General features: G+C 37.8%; 1 protein-coding gene across 4 annotated transcripts; it reads right to left on the reverse strand.

Moving 5' to 3' along the window:
- LOC139131704 (uncharacterized) lies at window positions 1–27,943 on the reverse strand. 4 transcript variants are annotated; one of them, XM_070697891.1, is made up of 20 exons: window positions 27,806–27,943; window positions 25,824–25,906; window positions 25,476–25,558; window positions 24,323–24,399; window positions 23,671–23,922; window positions 19,485–19,622; window positions 16,778–16,956; window positions 15,720–15,843; window positions 14,849–14,966; window positions 12,956–13,061; window positions 11,547–11,769; window positions 10,936–11,042; window positions 8,945–10,543; window positions 8,492–8,617; window positions 8,039–8,324; window positions 7,111–7,263; window positions 4,852–5,102; window positions 4,109–4,201; window positions 3,115–3,228; window positions 1–2,910 (listed from the first exon to the last, which is right to left on the reverse strand). In XM_070697891.1, exons 2-20 carry the CDS (start codon window positions 25,857–25,859, stop codon window positions 2,860–2,862), a joined length of 4,116 nt encoding a protein of 1,371 aa, XP_070553992.1. In that variant the 5' UTR covers window positions 25,860–25,906; window positions 27,806–27,943; the 3' UTR covers window positions 1–2,859. The 4 variants fall into 4 exon arrangements, with proteins under 4 accessions (XP_070553992.1, XP_070553993.1, XP_070553995.1 ...); XM_070697892.1 differs by lacking the exon at window positions 19,485–19,622; XM_070697894.1 differs by lacking the exon at window positions 7,111–7,263.
- Between the last annotated feature and the right edge of the window lie 44 nt (window positions 27,944–27,987).

Here is a 27,987-nt window from a genome sequence, read left to right on the forward strand (position 1 = left end):
AAAATTTGAATTTTGTCTTTTATTAGTAACAGAAAGGTACCACTCCACAAAATTTTGTGGAAAATGTTTATTTACAACAGTGCAAATGCTTTACAAAAGTTAAAACTTGGCAAGGAGAGTTAGACGTAATGAGTCTATGGAAGACATCAGCATCAATATTACCACCTTTGTTCACTACAGAGCAATAGTTCAACCCCACTGTTTTCAGTGACAATGTTGGACCAACATACAATGAAAGAGGGGGTGACATGACCACCTAAGAATTTAAGATGTAAAATACACTGCAATAAACCTACATTATGCGAAGGAACAATGTTACAATATTCTATGTATTTCTACAGCTGTAGGATTTTGATATTTCACCGAATGGTTGCTCTTTCTACTGACATGAAGAATTGACACTAATTCTTGGCAGTAATTGTGTACCTATTAAATAATTTAAACATGATTAAATCTTTTAATAATCACTATTGTAAATTGTAGAATATTGCAAAATATCACAAAATCTCGGAAAAAAGCTTACCTAGAAGAGAAAGATAATTCTTCAAGCAAAGAAGAAAAAATCTGTTCATTAGGCAAGGATGTTTCAAACTTGGCTTATAATCTTTTTTTATTTCAATATTTTTTCCTTCATTTTTCAGAGTTCTTTTGCAAAATACCATTTGTACTGAAATGTTTTTACCCATATTGATTAGTGATTCCAAAAATTTGAACGTAGCTCTATTTTACATACAAAGAACAGAGTTTGGGGAGAAAAGAAAATTGCCAAATGGACCTAATCTGGGGTCATTGAACAGAAATACGTTTTCTTCACTAGCCTAAAGATAACTTTCTAGGGAAGAGGGAAGCACAAGAGGAAAGGAAAGAAAACAACAAAGTATTTGTTTTGAAAAAGTTCAAAATATTCGACAAAATACAACTCTACCTTTGGATTGTAAAATGTCACAGCTATATTCTGAATAAACAGAAAACAGTATTTCAGATGGTTGACACTGCATGGAAAGCACTTATGAACATGTCATTCAGCGTTAGGGGTTCACAGAGAGGATTAGGACTCCCTAAGAAAGACTATTTTAGTTCACATGCTCCACTGAAATACAACCGGAATATTTACCATCACAATACATATATTTATAGTATCAAAACCTTATATAAACTTACAACAAAATTTCATCTTTAATGTTACTAAAATATCTCTGGCAGTGAAAGACGAAAAAAACTGGCTTGTTGATTAATTAAGGGGCACTGGAGGCAAATACCATCCTGTGATTTTCATTAAAAAAATAAATACCGTATGAAAAAGGCAGTATGTTGCTAAACTACATGACCTATGTTTTAGCCGGTATAATGCTTATATGAAAATAACCCACAAAAACATTAACAAATGAGTGACAACCATTAATTTCAATGTATAGGAAAATACAACAATAGGAAGGATATATCTGTATGGACTAACTGAGTCAGTGAAAAGTAATTCCAGATATTGCAAAATGGCAGTGATGCTTTCTATTGTAAATGATCATGTACTTTGTGGTTTATATAAACATGTCAGAGTCTGTCAAATATTGAACAGTTTCACAGACAAGTGATCATATTTAGGAACATTGAATTCTGTTGTATTTTTAGGTACTTAGGTAAGAGTTCATTGACGTGATGGTGAGGGCAGTTTTCATATTCAAATTATCTGCAAGGTTTTCATTTTTGACAGACTCTGTGGCAGTGGGACATTCTTCAAAGTAACCCTCACATCTCCGTTGGAAAAACTGCAATTATCATTTTCCAAAGGAATAGTCTGGGCACTACCGCAAAACAGGTAAAAGGTGATCAGTAAACTCACTTAAACCTACACAAGGGTAGCATTATAACGTTATTTCTTCTGCTATAAACCATGGAAACTATTACTGTGTTGGTGTTTTCAATGCAGCATTTACAATACACAAATACAATCTAGGATCTGGAATGACTACTCCACACAAGATATCATATCCACATATAAAATACAGATGTTGAAAATGAATTGAAATGAAAGAGTTAACCCTTTGAGTGCTGTAATTTTTTCCCGCCAAAATTTTAATGCAACATTTTACCAATTTTTATGAATTTTTCAGTAATTTTTTATAATTTTGGACCAATGGACATCACATTCCATATGCTACAGTTTTTTCTCAAAATTTTGTCAAACATTTGAGAAAAATTGACTGGGGTTTATCTTATAAAGGGGACAAATATAGACTTTGGTGCTCAAAGGGTTATGTCTGTTATACATGTGTTTTGTTTGGAGATTACAACCTGTAATTATTACGATTGATTCAGATTATTTTGTGTGATTTTTAGAATTCAACAAGTGTGACAGTTTGGTAAAACTGTATCAGTCCAAACTGTAACAAACCAAAAATTTCTGAGTTACTAAATTACAACAACAGAAAAAACTGCAGCCTGATTGGGTAAGTTGTTAGGCCTGTAGGGACCATGGTTGTAAGCATGTATATTCCCTCTGTAATGTGATTATATTTTTTATTTTTATTTACATAAAGGTTCTTTGCATTAGCTTACTATCATCTTCAAACCTCTATCACTACTTTGCACTTATTTCTGAATTTTTTTTCAGTGTTGCACACTACTATGAAACCTAATGCCACAACATACATTAACACTTCATGATAATTATTTATTATAATTAGAAGATATATTTTTTGAACTACTGGTATGTACATTTGAAACCATGATTTTTTTTAAGTTGTGTATACGAGAACACTGAATTCCGATGACTTTACGTCACACGGAGTTGAAGTAAACCATAATTATCACATTGTTGGGTAAAACATTTTTCTGAACACTGATAGTCTTCACAGATCACAATCAATTTTCTTTCTTGTTCTTGTTTGAGCTGTGCGACTTCTTGCCTTTATCCTGCAAGGAAATGAAAGGGGGAAAAGACATGATGAATTGCCCTGGAAACTTATTCTTGGTATTTGGGTCCATGCTAGACAGGGAAATCATCAAGTTGTACAATGAGTGGATGTTTTGTTGCAGGGTGACGTAACATGCTGGACCTTTCAACTGTTCAAATGGTGAGTGCTTCTTGTCAGACAGATGCTGAAACCTTGAGCTTACCTTAAGCATTTGAGCTGCTTTCTTTAGTCTGCTGCTTGCCCTAATCTTCTGTTTCTCTTTCTGAGGAGTGAATCCTATGCTGAAGGCCACGGGGCCTTTCTTACTCTGGCTAGTCTGTTCAAGAGAGGAAAGAGTCATTTATAACATTTTGCTTTGGTTTTGTAAAGGTGAGATACATCCTGCAGATGTGGTTGCCAAGATACCAACTTAAGCAAATCTAGTTCACATGAGGCTTTTCTTTAACACCCTAACCAAAGTCTGTGTGACAGTATCTTATAGGTTTTACAACTTTTGCAAACAATGTTTTGAAGACCATAGGTAGGCGATTTACGATTAGCTGTACTTTTATTAATTACCAGATTAGCTTTGATACTTTGTTTTCAAAGTACCCTTTTAGTTTTAAACAATAATTACTTTGTTGCAACATTTGAAAGATTAAAACAACACTGGACTCTGAGAGCTGTCTGCTGGAAATTGCTTTATTGTCTTATGTGCACCTATCAATTTCACTTGTGAGACCATATACACAAACAGAGTTTAAACCAGAGAAGGGGAAACATGGAAATCCATCCAGATGTGACAAAAGAATAGTGAGAAAGAAGTTAATTCATTCATATGCAAGTGTGGCCCTGGGGTGAAAAATTGAGCTTCTCAAAAGTGTGTGCAAGAAAGAAGAGTGACCCCCCCCTCCACCCCCGGCAATGTTCATGCACAAAAACAACCACCCTCCCCAAGATGTCATGGTCCATATCAATGTGAGAACATAAGAGAAAGCATTAATACCAGCACATGTAAACTCTTCTCAGAAGTACAAGCTACAAGTAATTAGTTTATGAGGGTAGCTACAGTGTGTAAAAGATACTCATCCGTACATAACACATCAATTCAAGCTTTTATTGATAATCTTTTATCTTTGCAAATATCACCATCTCTAATTCCGATATCAAAACAAGTCATCCCTTGCTGTTTGCCTAGACAAAGCGTAGCCACTCACCTGTTTCTGTTGTACATTATGAGGTGAAGCCACAGACGGCGCAGGGCACTCCATCAGTGTGGCACGCCGCCTCTGACCGGCCAAGCTTCTCAGCTGGGTGAGGAAATACCAATAATATGTCATTGTAAATTTGTTTGTTATAAACCTGGGATACTCAATTTCAATACAGGGGAACTTCAGAGAGGCCTAAAGCTTACTTTACGACTGGATCATAGCAAACTTTTATGATACAAGTTACATGTCAACTTGTATCATTTATGCAATTGTATAGGTCATAAAGAAAATTTCAAGTATATGAAATACACATAAAGACCCACAGGTATATCACTAATACCATGACAGCCCTGTGATTGAACACATTTGAGTTGCTCTAACCATTGTTTTAGCTTATATAAAATTTCAAATCAAAATGGAACTTATCAATATCAATGTGCATGCATATTTACGAGAGATATATCAGAAAAGTTTTGCAAGGTTAGGGAGAAACCAATGTCTCGATTGCATAGTTATTAGATGAATTTTTTGACGGTATCACCGAAAATGTGAAACAAAAAAATTGAGCAAAGTCACAGGTCTGTATATGGTACACTACATCTCAAGCTTGCTGTCCACTGCATGTCTACACAAAATCTCAGGTCAGAGGCAAATTTCAGTTTTTTGCTATTTTGAGAGTTCTTAATTTCAGAATAAAATTATTACGTAGTGGTGTACTGCCTTTTACAATCAGTTGAAATTTTACTTACTTTCCTAGGGGAATGTGTATTTTCATCCCCAGCAGCAGTGCCGGCTTTTCTCTTCCTTGAGGGGTCAACATTGTCCTTGAGGTTTTTCTCCTCTGCCTTGCCAGGGGTTGCATACTGTGTTTCGATGGCATACGCTGATCTCATGTGAGGCAGACATAGTGTGTTCCTCCTTTGAAGCTCCGACACTCTGCCCCAGTCAAAGTGTTCAGGTTCATCTTCACAGCCACTCATAAAAACAAATCCAGCTCTCCCTAAAAATTCAATGAGGCATACACGTGATGAAGTGTTGTTCAGTAACACGATCTACTATTATACTTTTTTTCCACTCAGATCTGATCATGCTCTGACGGTGGTGACAGATTTGCTATATTGATTGATTTCAATACCATAGAGCTTTTTACATTAATGGTGATGTACAAAATATGCCATGTACAGGGAACCTCCACTTATAGTTAAACCAGTTAAAACATTTCCTGTTTCAACCATTATAAACTTGTACTTCTATACAGCTAGACATGATGGGTACACCACACTACTGACAGCTATTGTAAACTGAATAACTGGGGTTTACCAGTAAAAACTTCTAAAACCAAACCTTTGCCCAAAATAGGGAAAAGTGCAACATGCCTGTTGCATGCATTCATGCATTAGGTTTAGAAGCGATTATATTTCATGGTGACACTTCAGCATGAAGTCAATAAATGATCACTGACCATCATTCACACATTTTCCATAAAGTTACACTGAGCGATTATTGTCAAGCAGTAAAGCAGTGGAGTGAAGCAATGTTACAATGTAATAAAAGCTTGCACTTTTCAACTGTCTGAGCTCCTCCAATCAAGACAAAAGGCCATGTTAGTATTGCTGATTTTAGCAGGGTGCTACTGATGCAATAAGTGTAAGGATAGAAGCTTAGAAAAACGTCAGAGAATACCTGTCCAGGTGAGAGTCTCAACGCAAAATGGAAAATTAAACAAGAGTAACAGATACAGAAATAGCCTAAATTTTCCAAGCCCTGAAAATGATTTCGGAAACAAAAGAAAATGGATATGAAAATTCAAATAAATGAAAAATAAATGGAAAATAATGTTTGGAGAAAAGCTGTTATTGAATGTGACAAATGATGATAGATAGCGTAATGTGTTAATACTGATGTTAGTAAGAAGTACTGATGCTTTCCTTTAAATATAATGCATGTTACAAATTATGCTTTCGCTTAAACATTACACATTTTACAAATTTACCGTGATGGAGTTCTTAAAAAGGGCAGTTAAAAAAGCAATTATGGAAATTCTCTGGTTAATACAGTCACACAGACTTTTCTATTAGTCTTCATATTGGTATCTGCTCCAATCTCATGCATGGTAAAAGCTAATTCAAATTCAATATTTTCAAATCTCCTGACAGCTCTAAATGTTCCGTACGTCTTCAGACTCTCTGGAATCCTGAGACAAGTCATACAAGCTGTGGAAAGCTCAATGGAGGGAGAGTGACAAGAACGCTTATACCTATTACTGGTATGTGTAAAAATGTTTTAAATGTGGATGCCTTAATTTTTGAGATTTTTTGTTTCATGTCTCTTACAACATTCTTTACAAACTGGGGTTTTCATTTGAAGTATATTGTTTTAGTCTGAAACATTACATGCCGTACTTCCTAATCAAATGACATGTTAGTTTTATAATGCATATTCTTTCCAAGCATCAGGAAACATTTAGCAAACGTTTACATTTAGTCAAAAATATGATCATGTCAGCATGAAATCATGATGGCATAGAGCAACCATACTGTGAAATGACGAATGAAACAGTAGCCAACTGGTAGTGTAAATAGCTCTATTGCTATTGGCAAGCATAGTCAATGCACGGACACATTTACAGTGTGGTTAGTTGCTTTACAATTATATGATAAGAGATAACATCAAAAATTTGCATGGCCATTTCACTGTTAGATGGAGGTTGGTACAGGAACACTTATGCATCTAATCTAGCTTGGCAGGCACTTGCAATGTTCAGAAAAAAGTGCAAAATGTTTGAAGACATCAATGAACACATGTTATCTAGACCCTTTATAGACTCTTCTTAGGAAAATCTAAACTAGTTTTTATTAAATATATTTGCCAAACACTTCTCAAACTCAGAAAATTTTTAACTGAACTACATGTGAAATACTTTTGTCAGGAAAAGCAAGATATAGCATGGTGGAAATAAACTGACATAAAAAAAATCTATCACTTGTGTCAAAGGTTAGAAAACTGACCTGTAGTCTGTTTGCTGGCAGGCTGAGTACCAATGCTAGATGTACTAGCTGCTAACTCTGGAATGGTGTTGCCAAACTCCAGAAAAGAGCTGGCGTCACTAATGTTCAAGCTTTTCTTGCTTGTCATGGTGATTTCAAAGATGGTTGATGCACCTAGGCAAACAACAGATATTCATCAAAACCGTTTCAGCAGATATTCTTGTGTTGATTTCAAAGGTCATGTTCAATACATAATTTGTAGAAAATAAAATATAGCTACTTTGATTACTAAAAATTTGCTCTTACATGGTGTATAAAAGTTGTTCTAGCTACGACTTTTATTAGAGTATGATTTTTTACTATTTTGTAACCTATGCTGAGGAATGTTTGGAGAGTTCACAAGCAACGACCGTATTTCAGTGAATTGAATTAGACTAACACAAATGTAAAGCACTACTACTATATGAAGGTATAAGCTTTATATGAATAACAGTACACTTGACAAGGAAAGTGTCCGACTTATTCCATGAATCGACATATTGGGTACACGATTAGTAGAGGTTGACGGTTGAATAGAAATCTTCAATGAAACATGCTGTTAGTATACATTACTATGATAGGTATAGGTTACAAAGTTTTACCATGCTGCATACAAACTACTGGAGATCCTGTACGCGGGTCGGTAATGGGCTAAGGTTTGTGGTGAAATTGAATTAAAAAGTCAAATTAAGTAGAATGAGAACAGTCTGTTTTTAGGATATATTATCATGCAACTTACAATATGGTATGAATGAGATTATTTGGTACACAATAATATACATTGACACATTGACATTGACGGCAAAAAGAATTTAAAAGATATCAAAATATTGATCACACATGAATTGCCAAAGATTTATTCCTCTGTATGATGAGGCTGGCTAAAGCGGTGGCAGGCGTATTGACCTACCTTTACTTCTGTTTGACAAATTACCATCAAAGCCCAAGATGGAATCCGGTGAGCCAAATCCAGACCTGTTGGTGGAGTTCATCTCGAGATCAGACAGGTTCAGCGTTGTGTCATGGAAACCCCATTTGTTGTCTACTCTGCTTGACTCATCACAGGCCAGACCTAGTGGGATCTCTTCCTGTGATGTGTTGACAGTATGGGGTGAGATCCTGGCTGTATCAGGTGATGTCTTGGTAACCTCACCTTTCTTCTGAGTCTCTCTGATCTGCTTGTTGGCAAAGTCAAGCTGAAAACAACATACAGTACAAAACTTATAATGTTATAAAATCTGAAGCAGACTTTCAAACACAAATACTTCATCTGACTCCCTCTAGACCCATTCAGATTTTCCAAATGGAAAATAGGATTTTCGCAATTATTTTACTATCAGTTTGTTACTGTACATTTACATACCTGCACCTCCAGACTTCTTACTCTCTGTGTGAGTGACGTATTATGCTTCTTTTCTTCGAGAACTTTCTGATTGGCTGCTCTGACGTCTTGCCTGTATTCAGCGTCTTTCTTCTTCAAGGAATTGCACTGTTTTGAAAAGAAAGTAACTTAATGAGATAGGCACCACTTGAAAGCAGTTGCAAAAGCTTGTTTCAAGCTTAGAGCTACGTGTTGATTTTCTAAATAAACTTGCTTTTCAGGGAGGTCTCCTGCATAACCTAGGATGCGGTAATAAACAGGTTGAGACAAGAAGTATCAGACATTGTAGATTAGCCCCAAAATACTCTACATACAATCCGTTACCAATGATATTGGACTAAATTCACCAGTATTCCACTTTGATCGCTTCATCTACATGTCGCCATGGTCAATCCATCAAAAATTCATCAAGGATAAAACCCCGACTATACCCACCTCAGTCTGGAGATTCTGTACTTCAGTCTTCAGCTTGCTGTTCTCTGATGACAGCATCTTCTTCTCTTCACTGTACTCTGCCAGCTTGGTCTTCTCCTTCTCACAGGCAGCCTTCCACATCTGAACCTGTGGCACCAGTTTCTGCAGCTTCAGTTTGTACTGGTCACCCCTGGTTTCGCTGTCCTTCAGCTTCTTCTCCATCTCTTCCTTCATCCTACTGAAGTTCTTGAACTCATTTCTGACCTTCAGTAGCTCGGCGTGCTTCTTGTCCTTCTCCTTCATGGTCTCGTCCAACGTTTTCTTCAGACTCTGAATCTGTCCGGACACGACTCCCGCTTTCTCTCCCATCTCGCCAACCTTAGTCGCACACATGTTTTTCATCTCCATGATCTTCTTGGTCGCCTCATCCCTGATCTTGGTATTCTCCAGCGTTTTATTGGCTATCTCTGCTCTCTGATTCTCAATTTCTGCCAAAGCGACAGCATGCTCCTTCTCCAACTGCTCTACTTTGCTGCAAAGTTCAGCCTTCACCTGTTCCATATCTGACTTAGACCCATCTCTCTCCGTGCTGATTTCTCCAAGCTGGGTATTCAGGCGATCTACCTCTCTCTGATACTCTCCCTTTTCCGTTTCATATCGGCTTTCCAAAGCTTTGGCCTTCTCTCTGATTTCCTCCAAGGCAGTTGACTTCTCTGCCAAGGCCTTCTCATGTTCTTCTTCGATACTCCTGAACCTTTCGTTGTTAGCTGTCATGTCAGACCTCATCTTCTCTTCAAGCTGCCCATTTCGTCTCTGCAAGGCTAAGACCTCTTCCTTTAGAGCTTTAATCTTCTCCTTTTGGGCCCAGCTTTCATTTTCCTTGGCCATCTCCAGCTGTTGCTGTGTCCCTTGCAGGTTGTGTACTTTCTCCTGCAGCTGGTACTCTCTGTTCTGTGACTCGCCTTTCAGAGCCTGCATCTCCTGGTGTAACTTTTCAATGGTTCCTTTGAAGAATTCCTGTTGTTCCTGGAGCTGTTTCTCCAAGATGTTTACCTTCCTGGATTTCTCTGTGACATCCTGTTTGTGCATCTCCAGGGATAGCCTGTATTCCTCACACTCTTTTTCCATCAAAGGGATTTTCTGTTGCAGCGCTGTGCACTCTGATTGCACCACATTCTTCTCAGACGATACCGTCTCTCTGGCCTGTCCCTCTGACATTACTTTGGCTTTCAACTTCTCGATGTCTTCAGTAAGACGTGTCCGCTGCTTCTCCCTTTCTTCTTTCATCACCTCCAGTGATTTGTTGAGGCTCTCAATAACAGAACTTTTCATCTGTGCATCTTTTGCCATTTCCGACAGAGAGTTCTGCAGCTGGCAAACTTCCTGCTGGAGCAACGACTTTTCCTTGGCCACCTGAGTCCTGTCTGTTTCCACGTTCTTCAGAGATGCTCTCAAGTTTTCCAACTCTGCAGTTTGCATGGTAACAATCCTGTCACTTTCACGTTTTGTGTCTTGTAATGTTGATGATAACCGACTGATTTCAGCTAGCTGCATGCCCATGTCAACTCTTGCTTTTTGTAGCTCACTCTCAAGGGATGTCACTTTGGTATGGTGAATTGCCTGAAATTATCAACATGCACATTAAAAACCGGGAAAAATTCGAAGAGAAAGGACTTCTGCTTTTTTACAAATTTTGTTCTATCGGATAAATTGGAATTTTGAAATAATAGTAATTTATTGGGCTACCCTAGTTCTGTAACTGCATACATGTAGGTATCTTAGAAAATTTAACCCTTCACCATCGTGGTTTGGCCCAAAACCCATTGTTATCTATGGTGATAGTGAACCTGTTGACAGGAAATCGGGGTGAATAGATGCTTCACCACCAAACTTTGGCACGTCTCCATAGTTTCAAGTAGGGTGGCTGATAGTTCATGGAATTGAGTCTGGGCATTAGAAAACTTACATTTATAGCATTTATTTTGTCTGATCACATTGACAATAATACTTACTGAGACTTTTTCCATGGTAGCTTTCAGGTTCTCATTTTCCCTCTCTAACTCTGTCATCTGTTGTTGCATGATAATTCCAAGTGATTCTCCTTTGGGTTCTTCATTGGCTGCAAAGATTAAATATTGATAGGTGAGACTGCCTTCCTGATCCGTACTAGACAGAAGTGTACTCCCATGAATGCCAATCAGAAACATGGCATCAGGAACAACTATGTGTCATAATTCTTCCGATATATTTTACAAAACTACTCTAGACTATTGCAAACATAAACAGTTCCAAGGGACCAATCTCAGATAACTCTGTATTACTAAAGTGAAAAAATTGAATGTCATTTATTTACAGACAAGGGTTTCAAACTCAATTGAATCAGTGAACTTCATTTTTGTACCTATATGGGAGACAGAGAATATTGTTTAAGTAAAAAATTAAAAACTACTTTGAGACCTGGGCAAATCTCATTCACGCCTTAGCATACATATGGTAATGTACAATAAATACAATGTTAGTTTGCTACTGAGTTGCTATACTTGTCAGGTTGATCACAGACTTAACAAAAGGTTAATAACAAAAAGGAAAAGAATGGAAACAGGTCATTGTACATATTTCTTACCCTGTTTGCAGATTTCTTCTTCCAAGTTTGAAATTTTCTGCTGGAAGGACTGCTCCCTTTCTGCAAACATGGATTTCAACTGCTCCTTTTCTTCTTTGATGCCCTCGCACTGTTGTTGAAGGAATTTTTGTCTCATTTCCATCTGACCCATTTCAAAGGACGCTTTATGCCACTTGGTCTTGTATGTGTCCAGTTCAGCAACAAGCTTCTGCTGATCTTTTAACTAAACAAAATGTTAAAAACAACTTATGATTTTGTTCAGCCCAACACGAAGAAATAAGCAAAGTGTTTGTATTACCAGTGTAAGTCGATACAGTTCCTGCTGGAACTACATGTAATGAATCAGGGATGTAGAAAATTTTAGTTATGCATGGCAAAAATAAACGTATAGCTGGTTACAAGTGGTGTGTGAGCGCACAGTTTTTTAACTGAAACTAAATTTTCACAGCCAGCAAATTTTTGCTAACAGCTGGTTCTTTTTGCCAGCTGCCGGCTATTTTCTACATCCCTGTGAACAAATTATTATGATAACATACTGTCTACGATATACAAATCGTGAAATGAAGAATGACTGGCCACAGAATTGCACAAGATACTTCCTTCTCGCCTTGATGTCTCAGATATCAATTCCAGGTATTGGGAGACTGGAAACTTATCCATTGTTGGTATTAAATTTTTTGAATGTTGACAGGTGGTTTCCACAACAAAGCAAGAAGAAGAAACTCAGAGGTTGTTACATCAGAGGCAACGTATTCTTTACTTCAATTGAACACTACAGTGCATTTCACATCTGTGCCACAACTCAGTGTATGAGACGGACAGATGGCATGTACAAAACACACGATTAGCTTGGTTATCACAACACATTTCAAAGTAACCAAAACGCATTGATTAATTACAGTAAAACAGCATGGAGCCACATTGTCTGGACTGAGATATAAACAGTTGGCTACGCTTAATCTACACTGTGACTTTTTTTACAATTTCAGGTGAGAGTTGAAGAGCTGAAGAGGTTTTTCTCTGCTGAAACTAAATAAAAACACACATTTTCTTGTTTTAGCTTTAAACTGAAACTGTAATAACAGCTACATTGTAGATAAAGTCTAATCAACTGATCATTGTCACAATACCCAAGCTAATCGTTTGTGTAGTAGGTGTAATGTGTCCGTCTTATAGGCTGAGTTGCAGCACCGATGTGAAATGCACTGTAGGAATGGTCAGTAAAAAGCTTTGTGCCATGTAAACTGAGAAGGACAAGCACTACACAACTATCAATTCAATATGTTCCTATATGGGTCAAGGGCAAAAAAACAAACAACTTGTCATGTTGGTGAAAAAATCTGATTTTATGCATGTGTTGTGAAATGTATCATGAATGCAAAAAGATTATACAATAAAAAGGATCTTACTGAATGTTCAAGGCTGTACTTTTCATCAGACAGAAGTCTGAGGTTTTCTTCCATTCTTATGTTGTCACTTTTGTAGTGACTGAGTTCCTCTATTCTCATCTTCAGTCTGCAAGAAAAATCAGGATCTGGTGAACTTTGCTCTAAATGCAAATGGTAGGTTGCCATACATTTCAGCAGATTTTTTTCCCAGAAGAAAGAGTTGATTTGCTTTCTATGACATAATTGTACTCTTCAAGGACACAACAACACAACTTGAAACAATGAATGCATATGATCACAATAATGTATATGACACTCCATAGCAAATCAACTTGCAATCAGTTAAAAGAACATAAGCCTGTAGGCAAGCTCAAAAAAAAAAGCTGAAACACCACATGAAAAAGAAATGGAAAGCAAAATATTGGCAACTGCCAATGTTACCTATGCAAAAGGTTCATAATTGCTGCAGAAAGAAACACACACTGTCGCTCCAAGTGGTAGTTGAAGACTGTGACAGGTTTTGGAAATGCAACTTAGGTATGCAAATATGCAAACATTTCACAGTCAGTGTCATTTAAATATGAAAAGAGTATCTGCATTGCTCTATCACTCACTCACTCCATTAAATAGTTTCACAAAGGAGAAGCATTGTTCAGACCTTCAAATGTTAAGTTGGGTCATGGTTTATGGAAATTTTATACCCCACTGAAGACTGATAACATATACCGCATTGATAAATGGTACATTGATGCTCCATACATTTAACTCTCAGAGTGGCAGTGTTGTTACTATAGACATAATGGTTTTTCTGGGAAAACATATAGTGGCCTATACTACAAGGTAGCTACTGTGTGCCCTGAAGTCCAAATATCATGCATTGGGGAAATTATGGGGAAAACTTTACTTGACAAAAAAAACACTCCCGTGAGTAGATGGACTATGTGGTGGCTTACTACCTGTTATTGAATTTCAATGTATATAATACTGTACATAACAGAATCAATCAAATATGCCTCTTTGAACACAAGTGCCTTTCATTCTGCTATATCCTGCTGAAATTATTTTGAGAAATCTGTTCCAATGTATAATGCTGATATGTTTGTACCATTACTGTAATGAATGTCCACGATTATCCAAAACGTACTGCTTCAATGCATAAACTTCAACTACCACATTTAACACAGAATCTGTTCAGAGAACCTTTGCTGGGCATGCTTCCAGACTTTGGAATTCACTATCTGAAAGTCTTAGATGTAGGTCCAGTATTGGAAATTTTAAAGTTCCACTTATGATGGAAAATATTGACATATGGTCTGTACTAGCAATAAGTCAGTGCTGCTATTTTGATCTCCTTTCAAATTCTGTTTTTAGTTTCAAATCTTTTTTTAGTTTTGGTATGATTTGTGCAGTAATTCAATAAATCTTGTAGGACCCCATGGAAGATTACGGCCAAATTGGGAAGCCTTTACCTAGTAGGTGTCTGTAAATGGCTTGTCCTTTAATGTGAATAAATATAAATAAATAATCCAGGTCTTCAACAAACAATGCATTGAATACATTTGCACTTAGTGCCCTTGGTGTGAAATGTTGGCATCTGAGTGTAAAAAACTCACCTGCAGTTCTTGATGACTCACTGCTGGTCATATTAATGATTGCATACCAGAGTGAAGGACCCCCTCCCCCTCCCGAAATTTAGTCAAAAAGTGGCCAATCAATGATCATAATTGACATCATAGATCATATCAGTTTTCACTTTTATTCAAAGCACCGAAAGCTGCTAAGAGTCAATAATGCAGTATCCAGCTAAGACTGACATTATGGTGAGTTGTCTTTCATCAGCTTGATTAATATTCACAAAGTTATCTTGACCCAGTGAATACTGAACATTGAATTGTAAAAAGTAAATGTCCAGACCTTGAGTTTTCTGCTTCCGCCTTCTCTCGCAAGACATTTGCATTTTTCAGATCATAAACTTCATAGCGTAGTGGCTTCAGCTCCTGTAATTGTTGTCTCAAGTCAGACAACTTAGTTTCTGTCAAAGAATCATCAACACAACAGAAACATCCTCTCAATAAATCAATTCATCTTATGATACTCATCTGTACTTCATCTTAGGCCCAAGTAATTAAATTCCTAGTTTTTGGAGTTTTTCAGGAAAATAAATCAAAGGACTGTACAGCCTAGCTTTTCTGCCAACAAATTTGTGTTTGAACACTTTGTAAAATATTTAAGGGCACTTTTGGCGATCCCTGGGATCGCCTTTGTTCTAGTCTGTAAGAGGGTTATGGAGGTGTGGTAGCCTTTTGTTTTCCATTGAAATTGTAATATAGTCAGTGAATTTTCTGATGAGACAATCTGGCACCAACACAGGCCTTTAAGACACCTGCATGGTTGCATAATGTCAAATTGTACTTGTAGTGTAAATCATGGAAAGAAAAAAGAAGTTGCTCCTTTCTTTACAGTGAATGCAAGACCTGTCTGATCAAGGATTCCTCATTTACATCATATTTGTCAGAGATCAAATGTAAAAACTTGTGTCTCAAACTGGTATTTTGTGTTTTGCAATTCCAGCTAAGCTTGCTGTACTAACAACGTGACAAACGAAAAAAAATACCAGTCCAATGTCATTAACTTTACTTTCGTGTAAAGATGGAAGAAAATGTGAATTCAAACTGATATTTCTGTAGAGTAAGTGTGAGGAACACTTTAGAGCAAGAAGTTATGTTTTTCTTGAAATATGGCAGATGCATCATATCAATGTATACAGTACCAACGTGACACTTACCCATTTCCATGATGATCTTATTCTTCTCAACAATTTCTTGTTCCCTTTCCTCTCGTATATGAGTTTCATTTGACAGAGATCTCTCCAACTTCTTCATGTCTTCTTTCATTTTGCGCTGCATGAGCTGCAATCAAAAAGGAAATGGTCATTGGACATACTGTATCGGCTGGAATGAAAACTGAACTTACTGTGCAAATATTGTGATGACTAAATACTCAAATTGATAAATCCGTGACAAAAAAGTGATAAAGTCATATTTCAGGAAACAGAAGCTCTTTGAAGAATACAAAAACCTGAACATATACTTGTGGCAAGGTAAGATCGTAGGTTCCCCTCTCTGTATGGCTTAGCTGATTGAGTTGGCATAGCTGTGTGCCGACCCCTCTCAGCTTGGTCATCAATTAGAAGCCGCATAGCAAACAAGGGGCTGTATGAGAGTCTTCAGAGTCACTTTTCACTAACAAGTACTGATAATTTTGCCTCTGTAAGGCCATAGAAAAACAATCATTGTCCCTCTTTTTTTGGGGTAAAACTATAGAGGCGGCAAGCAAATTTTATTTTTGACAGACCAGCAAATGTATTGTTACTGATGATCTGGAGTCTAGATTTTACAAAACGGTCCACAATAATGAAGCGGTGTTGACAGAAAATTCTTAGCATTTCCACATGCTCCAAGAAGAAAACAAACTGTCCTTAGACATTTTACTCAATGATCTCACAACACTGTACTGTGGTCTGAGTAAAGTTATACAGTCATCCCAAAACAAGGACATTACTGCTGAAAGTCAACTCTCATTGTGTTCTATCACACGAACATACTAATGCTATTCAACTTGTTGTAGTCACCCTGACCGGACTCCATACATGTTTCTCATTTCAAGTCCCAAACTAAAGTAATAGCGATGTGGAAGTAAACATTTATTGAAATTTCAAATAAAAATTTTAAAATTGGCTAAAGTATGAGCGGTGATATGAACAATTTAGTTATTCTTCCTAGCCTAAAGTAAAACAATGTGGTTCCCCTGTAGAAGTTATCATGCCTTTGGAGAGTTACTCACCCTACTCTTCATCTGAGGAGAATTTAGAAACATCTTTACTGGTGAGGACTCGTGTGCAGGCGAGTTGGTGAAAATTCTCATCACTGGTGAGACTGCAGGCACTGTTGTGGAGATGAAACTACTGCTTGATCCACTGCTTTCATTCAAAGAGCTGTTGCAACTACCTAACTCGAACGATGCTGCAAACAAATGGGATAGCAGAAATTATCAACACATTTTTCAAACGGAACAAAATGAAAACTTTTAAGGGAAAAAGTGAAATGCACTTTGATTTTATTGTGAAAAAGAACTATGTTTATTTTGAACATGAATATTAAAAGAATTGTTACGGCATCTGTCATATTTTTATGGTTTAAATGTTTTTATTAGGTTGAAGAATAGTTTAAAATAACACAACCAATTATTACCACATGAAGCAATGCAATTTTGACAATATTTTCACTTTGATGTTTCAGTAGCAAGCATTTTTACAATTTTAATAGAATATGATGTATAAAATACATGCACAGGGCTCGAAATATGTTTTTTTCAACCACTTGTCCACTGGACAAGTCAAAATAAAAAGTACCTGTCCCCAGTGAGAAAAGTACCTGTCCAAAATGGCATAATTTATTCTAAGAAACTATACTACTTTTAAAACAATTCAACAAACTCATGCCTGTATCATATGCAAACTGGCAGTGTCGAGATAGCCCTGAGAATCTCCCAATCTAAGAGATTTGAGACGTGACCTTAGATAAATCAATATGGCTGCCTCCTGTAAACAGTGATTAGATATTATCAAATTTTCTTTTACTTTTTTTCTGACAGGTAAATATCCAAATAATGATTTTCAAAATTGTAAAAGGTATATACTGTAACAGCGTTTCCGTTTACGCAAAATCCTGCGTATTTTATGCAAAATAGTCTGAAATACGCAAAAAAAATCATGACTGCATAAACTAATACGCATTGAGAAATGCCGCCCCTTGACACGGACATACTTGACTCGCACTACATTGCCTCAACGTGGTTCAATGCAGGACAAAAATAGAACATATGCACCTGCTTGCAAGTGACATTTATCATGATGCAACATTTTAGACTTTAGCGGACGGCAACTCTTTATGAAACCTTGTATTTCATCATCACAAAGCATCGTGTCAATCAGTTCTGTATAGACAATGACACTACAGATGCAAAAAATTCGAGAATCCATCGAGTCTACGTTGTTGGTAACACAATACAGTTAATCATGGTCATTAGGTCGCATGTTATTTGGAAAGTGTTTACGGGTGACGATTTACACTCTGTAGGGTTGCATCTTGAGAGGTCCCGCTGGACTTTGATCAGTATCTGCTTTTTGTTGGCCCTTTGAAAACACTAATTTCATTGTCAGACAGTATTTTCTTTGAAACTTTGAACATGAAGTCATTAGGCTGCTCAACGATCATATACGAGATACGCATCACGGCATTGCAAGCGTTCAGCTACTATACTTGAAGCCCCCCACGTTATTGTTTTTGTTAATAGAGCATGCGCATTAAAGGAAACCCCCAAGTTCGACAGAAAAGACTGCCCAACTCACTTCAGATACCGATTCCCACCGACACCGTACGAGTTGTTGATACATTTTACGCAAATAAGAACTAAGTTGCGTAAAATCGTACGCAAGTTTTGAAATTGTAATGTAAACGCTGTTATATAAATTTAAACTTATGAATATTTGCTGTAGTCAATAGGTTGAAATACTGGTTGCAGGCTGAAAAAACCTACCTGTCCACTTGGACAAGTACTTTTCAAAACTACCTGTCCTAGGCCAAATTTCACTTGTCCGGGACAGGCAGACAGGTATTATTTCGAGCCCTGATGCATACTATTTATTATGATTGAATTAGATGTTACTCCCTGCTGACAAAATTACTGTAGGATTCTATGAAATCTAATTACAATGCATGAAACATGATAGATAAAAATCCTAATAATATGTCACTGGTTGGCCCCCAAGATTTCTCTTCACATATCTGTATGTGTATGTGCCATAATCATTGTTGCAAATTGAGCTAATCATACATGAAATTTACTTCAACAACAATATACATAAAGAGATAAATTTTGTACATCAACATGTACAATAATGTACTTTTATGCACAAAGGATAACATGAGAAATTATCACTGAACTTTCATTAGGTTGAAATTTCTGCTTCCTGTCAATATATTCTCTTTTGTTTAAAGTTTTCATTTGTTTACATCAATCTCACATGCAGTCTGAAGAGAAAACACATTTCTGAACAACCTTAATAGCAATCTCTAAAGGAATAATTGAGAAATAATGTAGAGGAAGAAACGAAGGAAAAGATAGAAGATATATGAAATGAGACTTTTGTTCAGATATGCGTGATGTTTAACGGTTCACTATGGTTAGATTACTTTTAGGAGATATCGAAAGACAGACTTTAGGAAAGGATGATGGGTCAACCCATTGAGTGCCAGAGTCAACTTTTGTGAATTCTATAAGTTAAATGATAACCCAGACAATTTTTTCCAAAATTTACATAAAAATTGTAGCAAATACAAAATAATGTCCATTTGGTCCAAAATTATTGAAATATTTTGAGAAAAAATTGTAACAATTGCTAAAATGTGGCAGTAAAATTTTGGTGGGAAAAAATTATAGCACTCAAAGGGTTAAGAGGAGAGAACAAGCAAAAAGAGTGATAATCTACCTCTACTACTTGTTGACACTGAGCTAGGGCGTTTTATTTCTTGAGGAAAAGCAAATGCTTGAAATCTATTTTTAGGTGTGTATGGTAGACTAGTGGTCGAACTGTAACTATGACCAACTTCTGAAAAATGACAGCATGCTAGAAAAACCAAAAATTAGAAATTCAAATCATACCATGCATAAATAGGGAACATGAAAGGCAGACAAAATGTTGAAGTGCGATTCTACAGTAAACCACAATGCCATTTTTCCTTTGTACAAACACAAGTTACGGCAACGCAGTTTATCATGTAGAGCAGCACTCTTGTCAAATACATGAAATGGCTTTTCAACCATACACAAAATATCACAAGTGGAGTTCAATGGTTAAAAAGTCTAGAATACAGGGGTAATGAGTAAATCCTTTTAGGATTGGTTTCTTAATAGGAACTGTATGAATCCCCGTCAGTCTGACTGGATAAATATATGAATGCATTCGTTCTTTAAAGGGACAAAGTCGGCCATTTTTCATGAATTTTGTGTGATGCGAGATACCAGTGTTTTCTCCAGCTTTTCACTTTTAGGGGGGATTGTCGCCCCCTCAGCAGAAATCAGGGGGGGATTTTTTTTTCAAGGGGGCACCTCTTTTTTCCCCAAATAATTACTGCCAAATTCCCTTGTGTAACAGCATGATGTATTTTTCCCTCCACCAATACTTCTGTACTTACCTGGACTTTGGTCAAAATAACAATCATATGAATGACAATTCACAGTATATTCAGTCATTATTTTTCCTTTATTAACAACCTTGTTCATTTTGACATTGAATACTATTTCAATTGCTACATGACTTATGCCGTTCACTTTGAAAAATCCGTCTAGACTTTCTGGTCTCCCACAATTTAAGGGCTTCATTACCATCAAATTCCAAAAGTGGTGGGCCCTCTACTAGAATGGTTAGTAAGCGATTTAAGGAACTCTCTTCCAAACGATTTCTGAGGGAGGTTTTGACTCTATTTTGTGCCGAAAACCCCCGCTCACAAATTGCAGTATTAACAGGTAATACAACAGCTGCTTTGGCCAAAGTGATTAAATTTGGCACTGTGTGCTTATGGTTAATGTTTATCAACTTCCATAGGTAGGTAAAATTGTCACGAGGATATGCCTGTTGCATAACCAATGTTTTGACCAAACTCCATTCATACCTGGTTTTCTCTGGATCAATTAAAGCTTTGCATACCTGGCCTTCTCCAGTTACTTTATTGACTCCATAGTGAGCAATAAGAATTTCAAGTTTATCATTACCATGTTCAGATAATCTATCAGGAGGAATGAATGATAAGTCACGCATAGCCAAAACATCAAAGGCTGAAATAACACCCGTACTGTCTGCTGGAAATCGTACATTGATATTGTTTATCAAATTGTCAATGAAGCCATCTTTTACTCTGTTCACGAGAGCAATTTGTTTCTCTCTATTCTTTAAACTGTGCCCCATTAAAGTCGGCTGGTTTTGCCCAGACATTCGAATTTCCTCCTCAAGCTTTGTTGCATAAAAACCCTTTATATTCCCTTCTTTGTATTGTTGGAGTTGTTCTATGGTAGTACTCACACACGGTTTGACTGCCGCTATGTCAATGTCATCTTTTTGGAAGATGAGATTTAGACGAGTTACAATGGGAATAATGTCCATCATAATATATGTGACTGCAATGAATTTATATTGAGTCAATTTGTCATGCAGGCCAACAGCTTTAGCATCTTTGCTCTTGCTCTGTGCATCGAAAAATGTAACCAGGGCATTCCAAGAACGGAAAACAGTCTGTAAGGCGTCATAAAACGCAAACCAGCGAACTTCATGAATTTCTTTGACTTTTAGTTGTGGACTTTCTAACATTATTTCGACCTCCCGTAATCGTGACGAGCGCAGAGATGAGGCCTTAAAGTAGTAGAAGAGACTGGTTAGAATATTTTTATATTCTTTCAAATAATCAACCGTCGCAGCAGCCTGGCTCGTGCACAGAGCAAGGCGGTGTGCAATACAGTGCACGTTCAGTAAAAACGGATTTAAGCCCTTCAGTTTGGCACTGACACCGTTCTTATGTCCCACCATGACGGAAGCTCCGTCACTTCCAAGTCCAACCATTTTGGTTGTTTCAAGACCATTTTGTTTCAATGTCTCACAGAGTTTATCGGTGATAGCACTGGAATCTTTTTCAACAAGATGAAGGTTTCCCACAAAGTTCGATCTGACGTCAAACTCATCAGTCACGCTGCGGATGTATAGTACAAGTCGGCCAGAGACCGATATGTCCGTACTTTCATCCGTCAGAAGGCTAAAAAAATCACTGTTACGAATATTCCTGACAATGTTGGCCTTTATGGCATCCGCACATGCCTGTTGCAACTCTTCTGCAGTTGTGTGCGATCGGTATGACGTATTACCCGACACGCTCAGATTTTTCACCAATTCACAGCCGTTGGCATCCATAAGGTCCAGTAATGATGAATATTTGTCCGTAGCCACTGCCTCCTTCGCGAGCCAATAAACACATTTTATGGCCACAAGAACAGCATTCTGATTTTTTGTGAGAGCATTGGACACGACAGTTTTCATACCTGACCGCAAAGTGACTTCCTTCAGGGCTTCCTGATGTTTCGTACTAGCAGCGTGCCGCATGAGTGTGGACGTTTTGTAATTGGTGCACCCTTTGTCGCAGGAAAACGGAGTAACTTTACCAGCCCTTCGACAAACCTTGCAAAACATTCCACGGTCACTTTGTGGCTTTTCTAGCCAAGAATAAGTGGCTAGCCAACTGTCTTTCCAAACATCAACTTTCTTTTTTTCGCTTCCGTGGGGCTACCATCAGTGTCAACAGTAACAGTGGCTGAATCAGTCTGATGACTGGCGATGGTTGAGGTTGTTGCGCAATCGGCATGATCAGCATCTGCAGCGAGAACTTCCGATGAGGTGGAAGACGTACGTTCATTGGTAACATTTGTCTTGACAGTGGCAGCATTTTCAGAAATTTCGCTCGGTTCACGAGCAAAAAACGACGTGATAAGACAGCGTTGTCTTTTCATGCATCAACAGCTAAACAGAGAAGCACGTGCTGAGGCAGACAATCTCATGTGACGCCTATGACGCGACGCTTTGGGCTGTTCCATCAGTTGCACACTACAGTCTTAGAGATAATTGAACAGTAATCAAATGTACAGAAATTGAACGTGAACGTAAATAGCAACATCCGCCAACGGAGGGGAAGTGAAAGTTTGTCTCATCAGCTCGGCTGTTCCAAATACGTTCTAAAACCCCAACTGACTGACGTGTGACTGTGGGAAGGGATGCGCGTGGTTTGTCGAAGGGCGGGCATCACGAAGGGGCGATTTTCGCCCCTTGATCCGATTCCAAGGGGCGCATCAGGTGCAACAGGCGGGGAATCGCGCAATCGCGCGCCCTGGAGAAAACACTGAGATACTACTTATATTATTTGACATGTTGAAAGATACTGAATGAATGGGTGACCATGCATATATTCGACCCCGGTTTTAGACACGATCAATGAAACCGCCGTGAAAATGAATTAATGGTCATGACCATTAATTCATTTTCGCCAAGGCTTTGTTTATCATGTCTAAAACAGGGGTCGAATATATGCATGGTCACCCATTCATTCAGTATCCTTTTAAGCTTTGTCCCTTTAAAGGTACAGTAGTTGTCACCATTTCCAATTTTGCCACAGTTACCATGGAAAGAGAAAATTCAACCAATCATGGATTTTAAGCGGATGGCCGCTTTATAAAACTGTGCACTCACATGGGCAGTTTGAATACCAAGGAACGCCCCTTTTGACATATATGGGCATATTTAGATTACAGGTAACTGTATACCTTTAGTGCAGCTTTATATTTGCTTGTCAAAAATTACAAGTTTCCAAGTACTTGTAGAATAAAATACAAAGAAAACAAACATGTTGACCATGGTTGCCCATAGCTATCAAATGCTGCATGTGATCACCCGTTGACATGCATAATAATACTGATTGGCAAATCAAATATCAGTTGGAAACCATGCAGTAATGCAGAAAAGATTCTTAAGCTTCTGACTGGTATATTTTCAATATATTTTTGCCCACTTCTGTATTACTGCCTTGGTTTCAGAAGTGATGGTGTGACTGCATTTGTATAATCCATTATATTCTACTCACCTGCACTGAGGATGTGAGCGTAATCTGGCCTCAAGACTGACTCGTCCCCTTCACATATGAACTCTATGATCTTCATGATGTGAAACTGAGTGGTTTTATCATTCTTGATGATTTCGTTCACAAAGAATTCACGGTTTGAACACTGCACTGCTTGAATCAACAGTAAAGTGATGAGTTTCCCAATCTCGGTTTCATCCCGGTCAAAGATTATGCGAGGCCATGCCACTTGTATATTTTGCTCAGGGTAACATCCTGAAAGAATTGAAAAATTACAACAAGACATATAAATTATTAAACATATCAGTCCAAATATCTTAGGTGGAGCTATAGACATGAACAATTTGAAATAAAACGGCCATTGGACGGCCATATTGGATTGGAAAGTGAAAACAAATCAAGGTGCATGAGTATGACATTGGGATATGTCCATGTACCAACTTTGAAACAAATCAGTCCATGGTAGTCTTACTGCTTCAGACAATGAAGTCATAGTCTTGTGACAACTTTGAAAAGAAATTTGTAACCAGCAGGAACACCTGAAGAAAGCTTATGGACGGATGCACCTGACTCAGACGTCATCCAATATGGACTATAACTTCGCCATTTCAATTTACATTATTATATTACAGCCAAGAGGAGATATTCTACATACCTTGTAGATATTCTAACACCTGGCCTATTTTTTCCTTAGGATCATCTGCGATGTCTTCTTTCCGAAAGTCTTCATTTCTATGTAGAAAGACAGTTACACTGCACATGTAAATCAAATTAAACATCACCCCTGCTAATGATGCTAAAGCTGTACACCTTCCTTGCAGGATCAAGCATAAAATGCTCTTATCCATATATGATTACGTACAATCTGACTAAAAGCCAAAGTAGAGATGCCAAATGAGATGTGATCAACAGCTAAGGGACTGGATAATTGCCATACACATTGCAAATAAACTCATTGTGTATGATCTCAAACCCCCTATCTGAAACAAAAGTAGGGAGGAATGAAACTCTGGCAATGAAGTTATGATATGAATTTTCACAAAATTCTAAAAGTTTACTTGAAGTTTGAAATACTGATCAGGTTTTTGCAAAACAAACATTTCCAAACGAATGTATCACACATGTACAGCTTCAATGACATGACACTGACACAGACTTTGTGTAATTTTGCACATGATAATTGCCATAGAGCTAAATCCCTCATCCTCTAAATGTTTTGAGTTTCATTTTGTCATGAACATTATCCAAGACCACTAACAAGAACAGCAAAGAACAAAGAAAGGTAGAAATTTCAACAATTCCATCTCTACAACTGATTTTAATCAGATTGGATGATGGATTACACCTGCCTACTGTTCCTATCAAAATTCACTACCTGCAAATCAACAAACTATTGCGAAGTTTCGTTGCCGAGCAAGATGCTGCAGGAATGTCGTCACCCAAATTCTCAAGTCACACTAAATCTGGCAACCTGGCCTCCAAAACACATTACAAGAAGATTTTCTAGACAATAAAATGATACAATTCTGTGCATTGCTAGTTTTACATGCAAGGTCACAGGGTCAATTATGTCATGTTCATGCAAACATGATGACTCCATGACAAGTGCTATTCAGCGTATTGAACAGTAACATTACATTGAACTAGGTACATGAAATAAATATTACACCTAAAAATTCTGCTTTATCACTGAAAAAATGAAACCAAAGGAGACATGTTGGCATTTTTGCCAATTGCTTATCCATAATGGCATGATTGACTCTATGACCTTCCTGGAAGTATAGTAAGTTTTTATGCAGACTCCTTACATCAACTGGAGGATGTTCATGAGGACCACACCATCCCATAGTTGTGTGATGTTTTCTACAACATTTCCACAGACACAATTGACCTGAAAAACACAAATAAGAGTTACTGGTATTATGTATATTTCATTTGCAATGCTACATATCATGCTCAATGTGAGGTTCTAACCAAATCTGATTAAAATGAGATGTAGAGATAGTTGACTTTAAATGGATTGGTTTACAGTAACATTGAGGTAGCACACAGTCTAACTCCTTGGTTTAAGAGTAATGTTTTGTGATCAGTGGCTCTTATTTTTGAAATAGAACATTTGTGTTATGATTAAACTTGCAACTTTATGGCATACTCACCCAGTTTACTAATGACTTGGTCTTATTGGGGTCCATATCTGATGCATCTATGGTACACCCTCTTTCTTGTGCTATTTGGAAATCTGAATGAATCAAAATAAATATAGCTTAATATAATGTAAAAAAATTATGCAACAAATTTCTTCCAAGAAATGTGATGTTGCATTTTTTCATTATTTATCCTCAGAACAAATTATTAGTTCACCCAGTTCAATCTCTCACTGCCATCAATGCCTGGAGGAAGGGTTCAGGTTACTCCCACAGATAGGTGTTCGGGTGAATGTTGTCTGTATGTCACTTTCTTCAAGAAAATCCTATCAAAGCTTTTCATCCGAATAACCCCGAAAATTGGTCAATAACTAAGGAAATGGCCCCCTGCTTAGGAAAACTCTCACATGCACATGAATTATGCCACTGTAAATGATCTGAAGATATATTCCCCAAATTTGTCAAGAATGGGTTACGTGGGTTGAAGATTTCAGCATGGGTGGCAAACCTGAACCCCTATGAAAATATATTGGCAGTACCCCGTCCTAGCTGTGGGTCCATAAGCTGTGGTGTTTTCAGACGGGATTCCTGCCTTTTAACGGGCTGGTTGTTGGTAGCGGGGTTTAAAAATCGGAAAAGTCAAAACCAGCCCGTAAGAGGCAGGAATCCCGTCTGAAAACACCACAGCTATGGACCCACATTGGCAGTACCCCGTCCCAAAGTTTTCCCACAGTCACAGGGTAGATTTTTTCACTTTTAGTGATTACAATTTCAGTAAAGGTTAGGCTGCATCCACAAATACTGGGTAGGGTAGGGGCCCGAGGAATTGCCACTGAAATCAAAGTTCATGTTAGATCCGGTTCATGCCCTCTATCTATATCATGATCTAAAATGTTCAAATCCCCAACCCCCACTATTATACAGCCAAACATTTATCAATCTTACGATGAAACTTAAATTTAATCTTTTTTTCCAGTTTTTTGCTCTTTGTATTAGGGTTACTCTTTTATTTTTTTTTTGTTTCTCATCTCCAGAGGAGTACTCGGGCAGGGCGGGCAGTCGCAATAAAAAAAAAAAAAACAGGTACCAAAAAAACCCCCTGTATTTGTTTCAGTTCAATGTTCTGTCCATTCAGTCCCTTCAATTTCTTGTCTTTCAGTTCAGTGTTCTGTGCTCTCTGTCCTTTCAGTCTGAGTTGTGCAATCTCACAGTAATTTGATGATGGTGGTGCTGTTGCTAGGATGATTGCCTCAGAGGCGGCGCAAATAAAAAAGTTATTTTTATTTTCATGTCGGAGCTGAAATTTATGGTCGGTCGGGAGATGAGAAACACAAAAATAAAAAATGTCGCCCTTAACTCCAATCTCTTCTTTTACACTCTATCATGAAGTACTGCCATCGGATGACATAACAATGTTATTTGTTTGTTTGTTTTTATTGACACTGAATAACCTACGAAACTGTGGAAATGTGAAAAAGTAAAAGTATTGGGGAACCAAATAACAGATCGCATCCTGGGCCCTACATACATACAGCAAACCGTTAAAATCCCCTCTACAACCCTAGTACTTTCAATTCCCCCTCCCCCACCCAATTTGGGAATCGACCGAGTGTCCGGACCCCGTTCAGCGCGTACTTTACTGCAGTTTTGTTGCCCACGACTTTCTCCGACGATTTCTGTAGATCAAAATCCCCTATTTGCTACAGACCTACAGTCACAACGCTTACGTACATCACAGTAACTCGAGGTTTTGCCTGGGGTTGCTGGTTTTGCCGTCCAACCCACATAACCCAGACAAAACCTCGAGCTACTGTACTGCAGCAAAACACGTACATAGTGACATCAATGTAATCATCGAACACAGCGCAGCTCAGCGAAGTGCGACATAGCAAGTCAGACATGGTACATGTACGTCGCGGCGTAATGATTCCGACCTATCCACACTGCTGGAATAGACAAAATCCACTGTATTTCAGTATGGACTAAGACCTCACCTTTTCAAGATGGCTTGACAACTTGAGAAGGAACACCGATGATTTTGTGACGGCAACTTGTTTCTACCACATATGTCGCTCGACGGTTCTGTTATCGTGCAGTGGTCTTTCAAATTAGGCCGGTACAGTGGTCACATGATAGTCAAACCCAATCACAGTTTAGTCTCGTTATGATGGATACC

This window comes from Ptychodera flava, chromosome 4 (genome assembly GCF_041260155.1).
Source record: "Ptychodera flava strain L36383 chromosome 4, AS_Pfla_20210202, whole genome shotgun sequence".
NCBI lineage: Eukaryota > Metazoa > Hemichordata > Enteropneusta > Ptychoderidae > Ptychodera > Ptychodera flava.

Excerpts from the sequence above, each read along its gene's own strand:
- LOC139131704 (XM_070697891.1), bottom strand. The coding sequence starts at position 25,859 with ATGGACCCCAATAAGACCAAGTCATTAGTAAACTGG. Across the intron at positions 7,264-8,038 it reads TTTGTCAAACAGAAGTAAAG|GTGCATCAACCATCTTTGAA; the intron begins GTAGGTCAATAC and ends TTGTTTGCCTAG. Across the intron at positions 5,103-7,110 it reads TGCCAGCAAACAGACTACAG|GGAGAGCTGGATTTGTTTTT; the intron begins GTCAGTTTTCTA and ends TTGAATTTTTAG.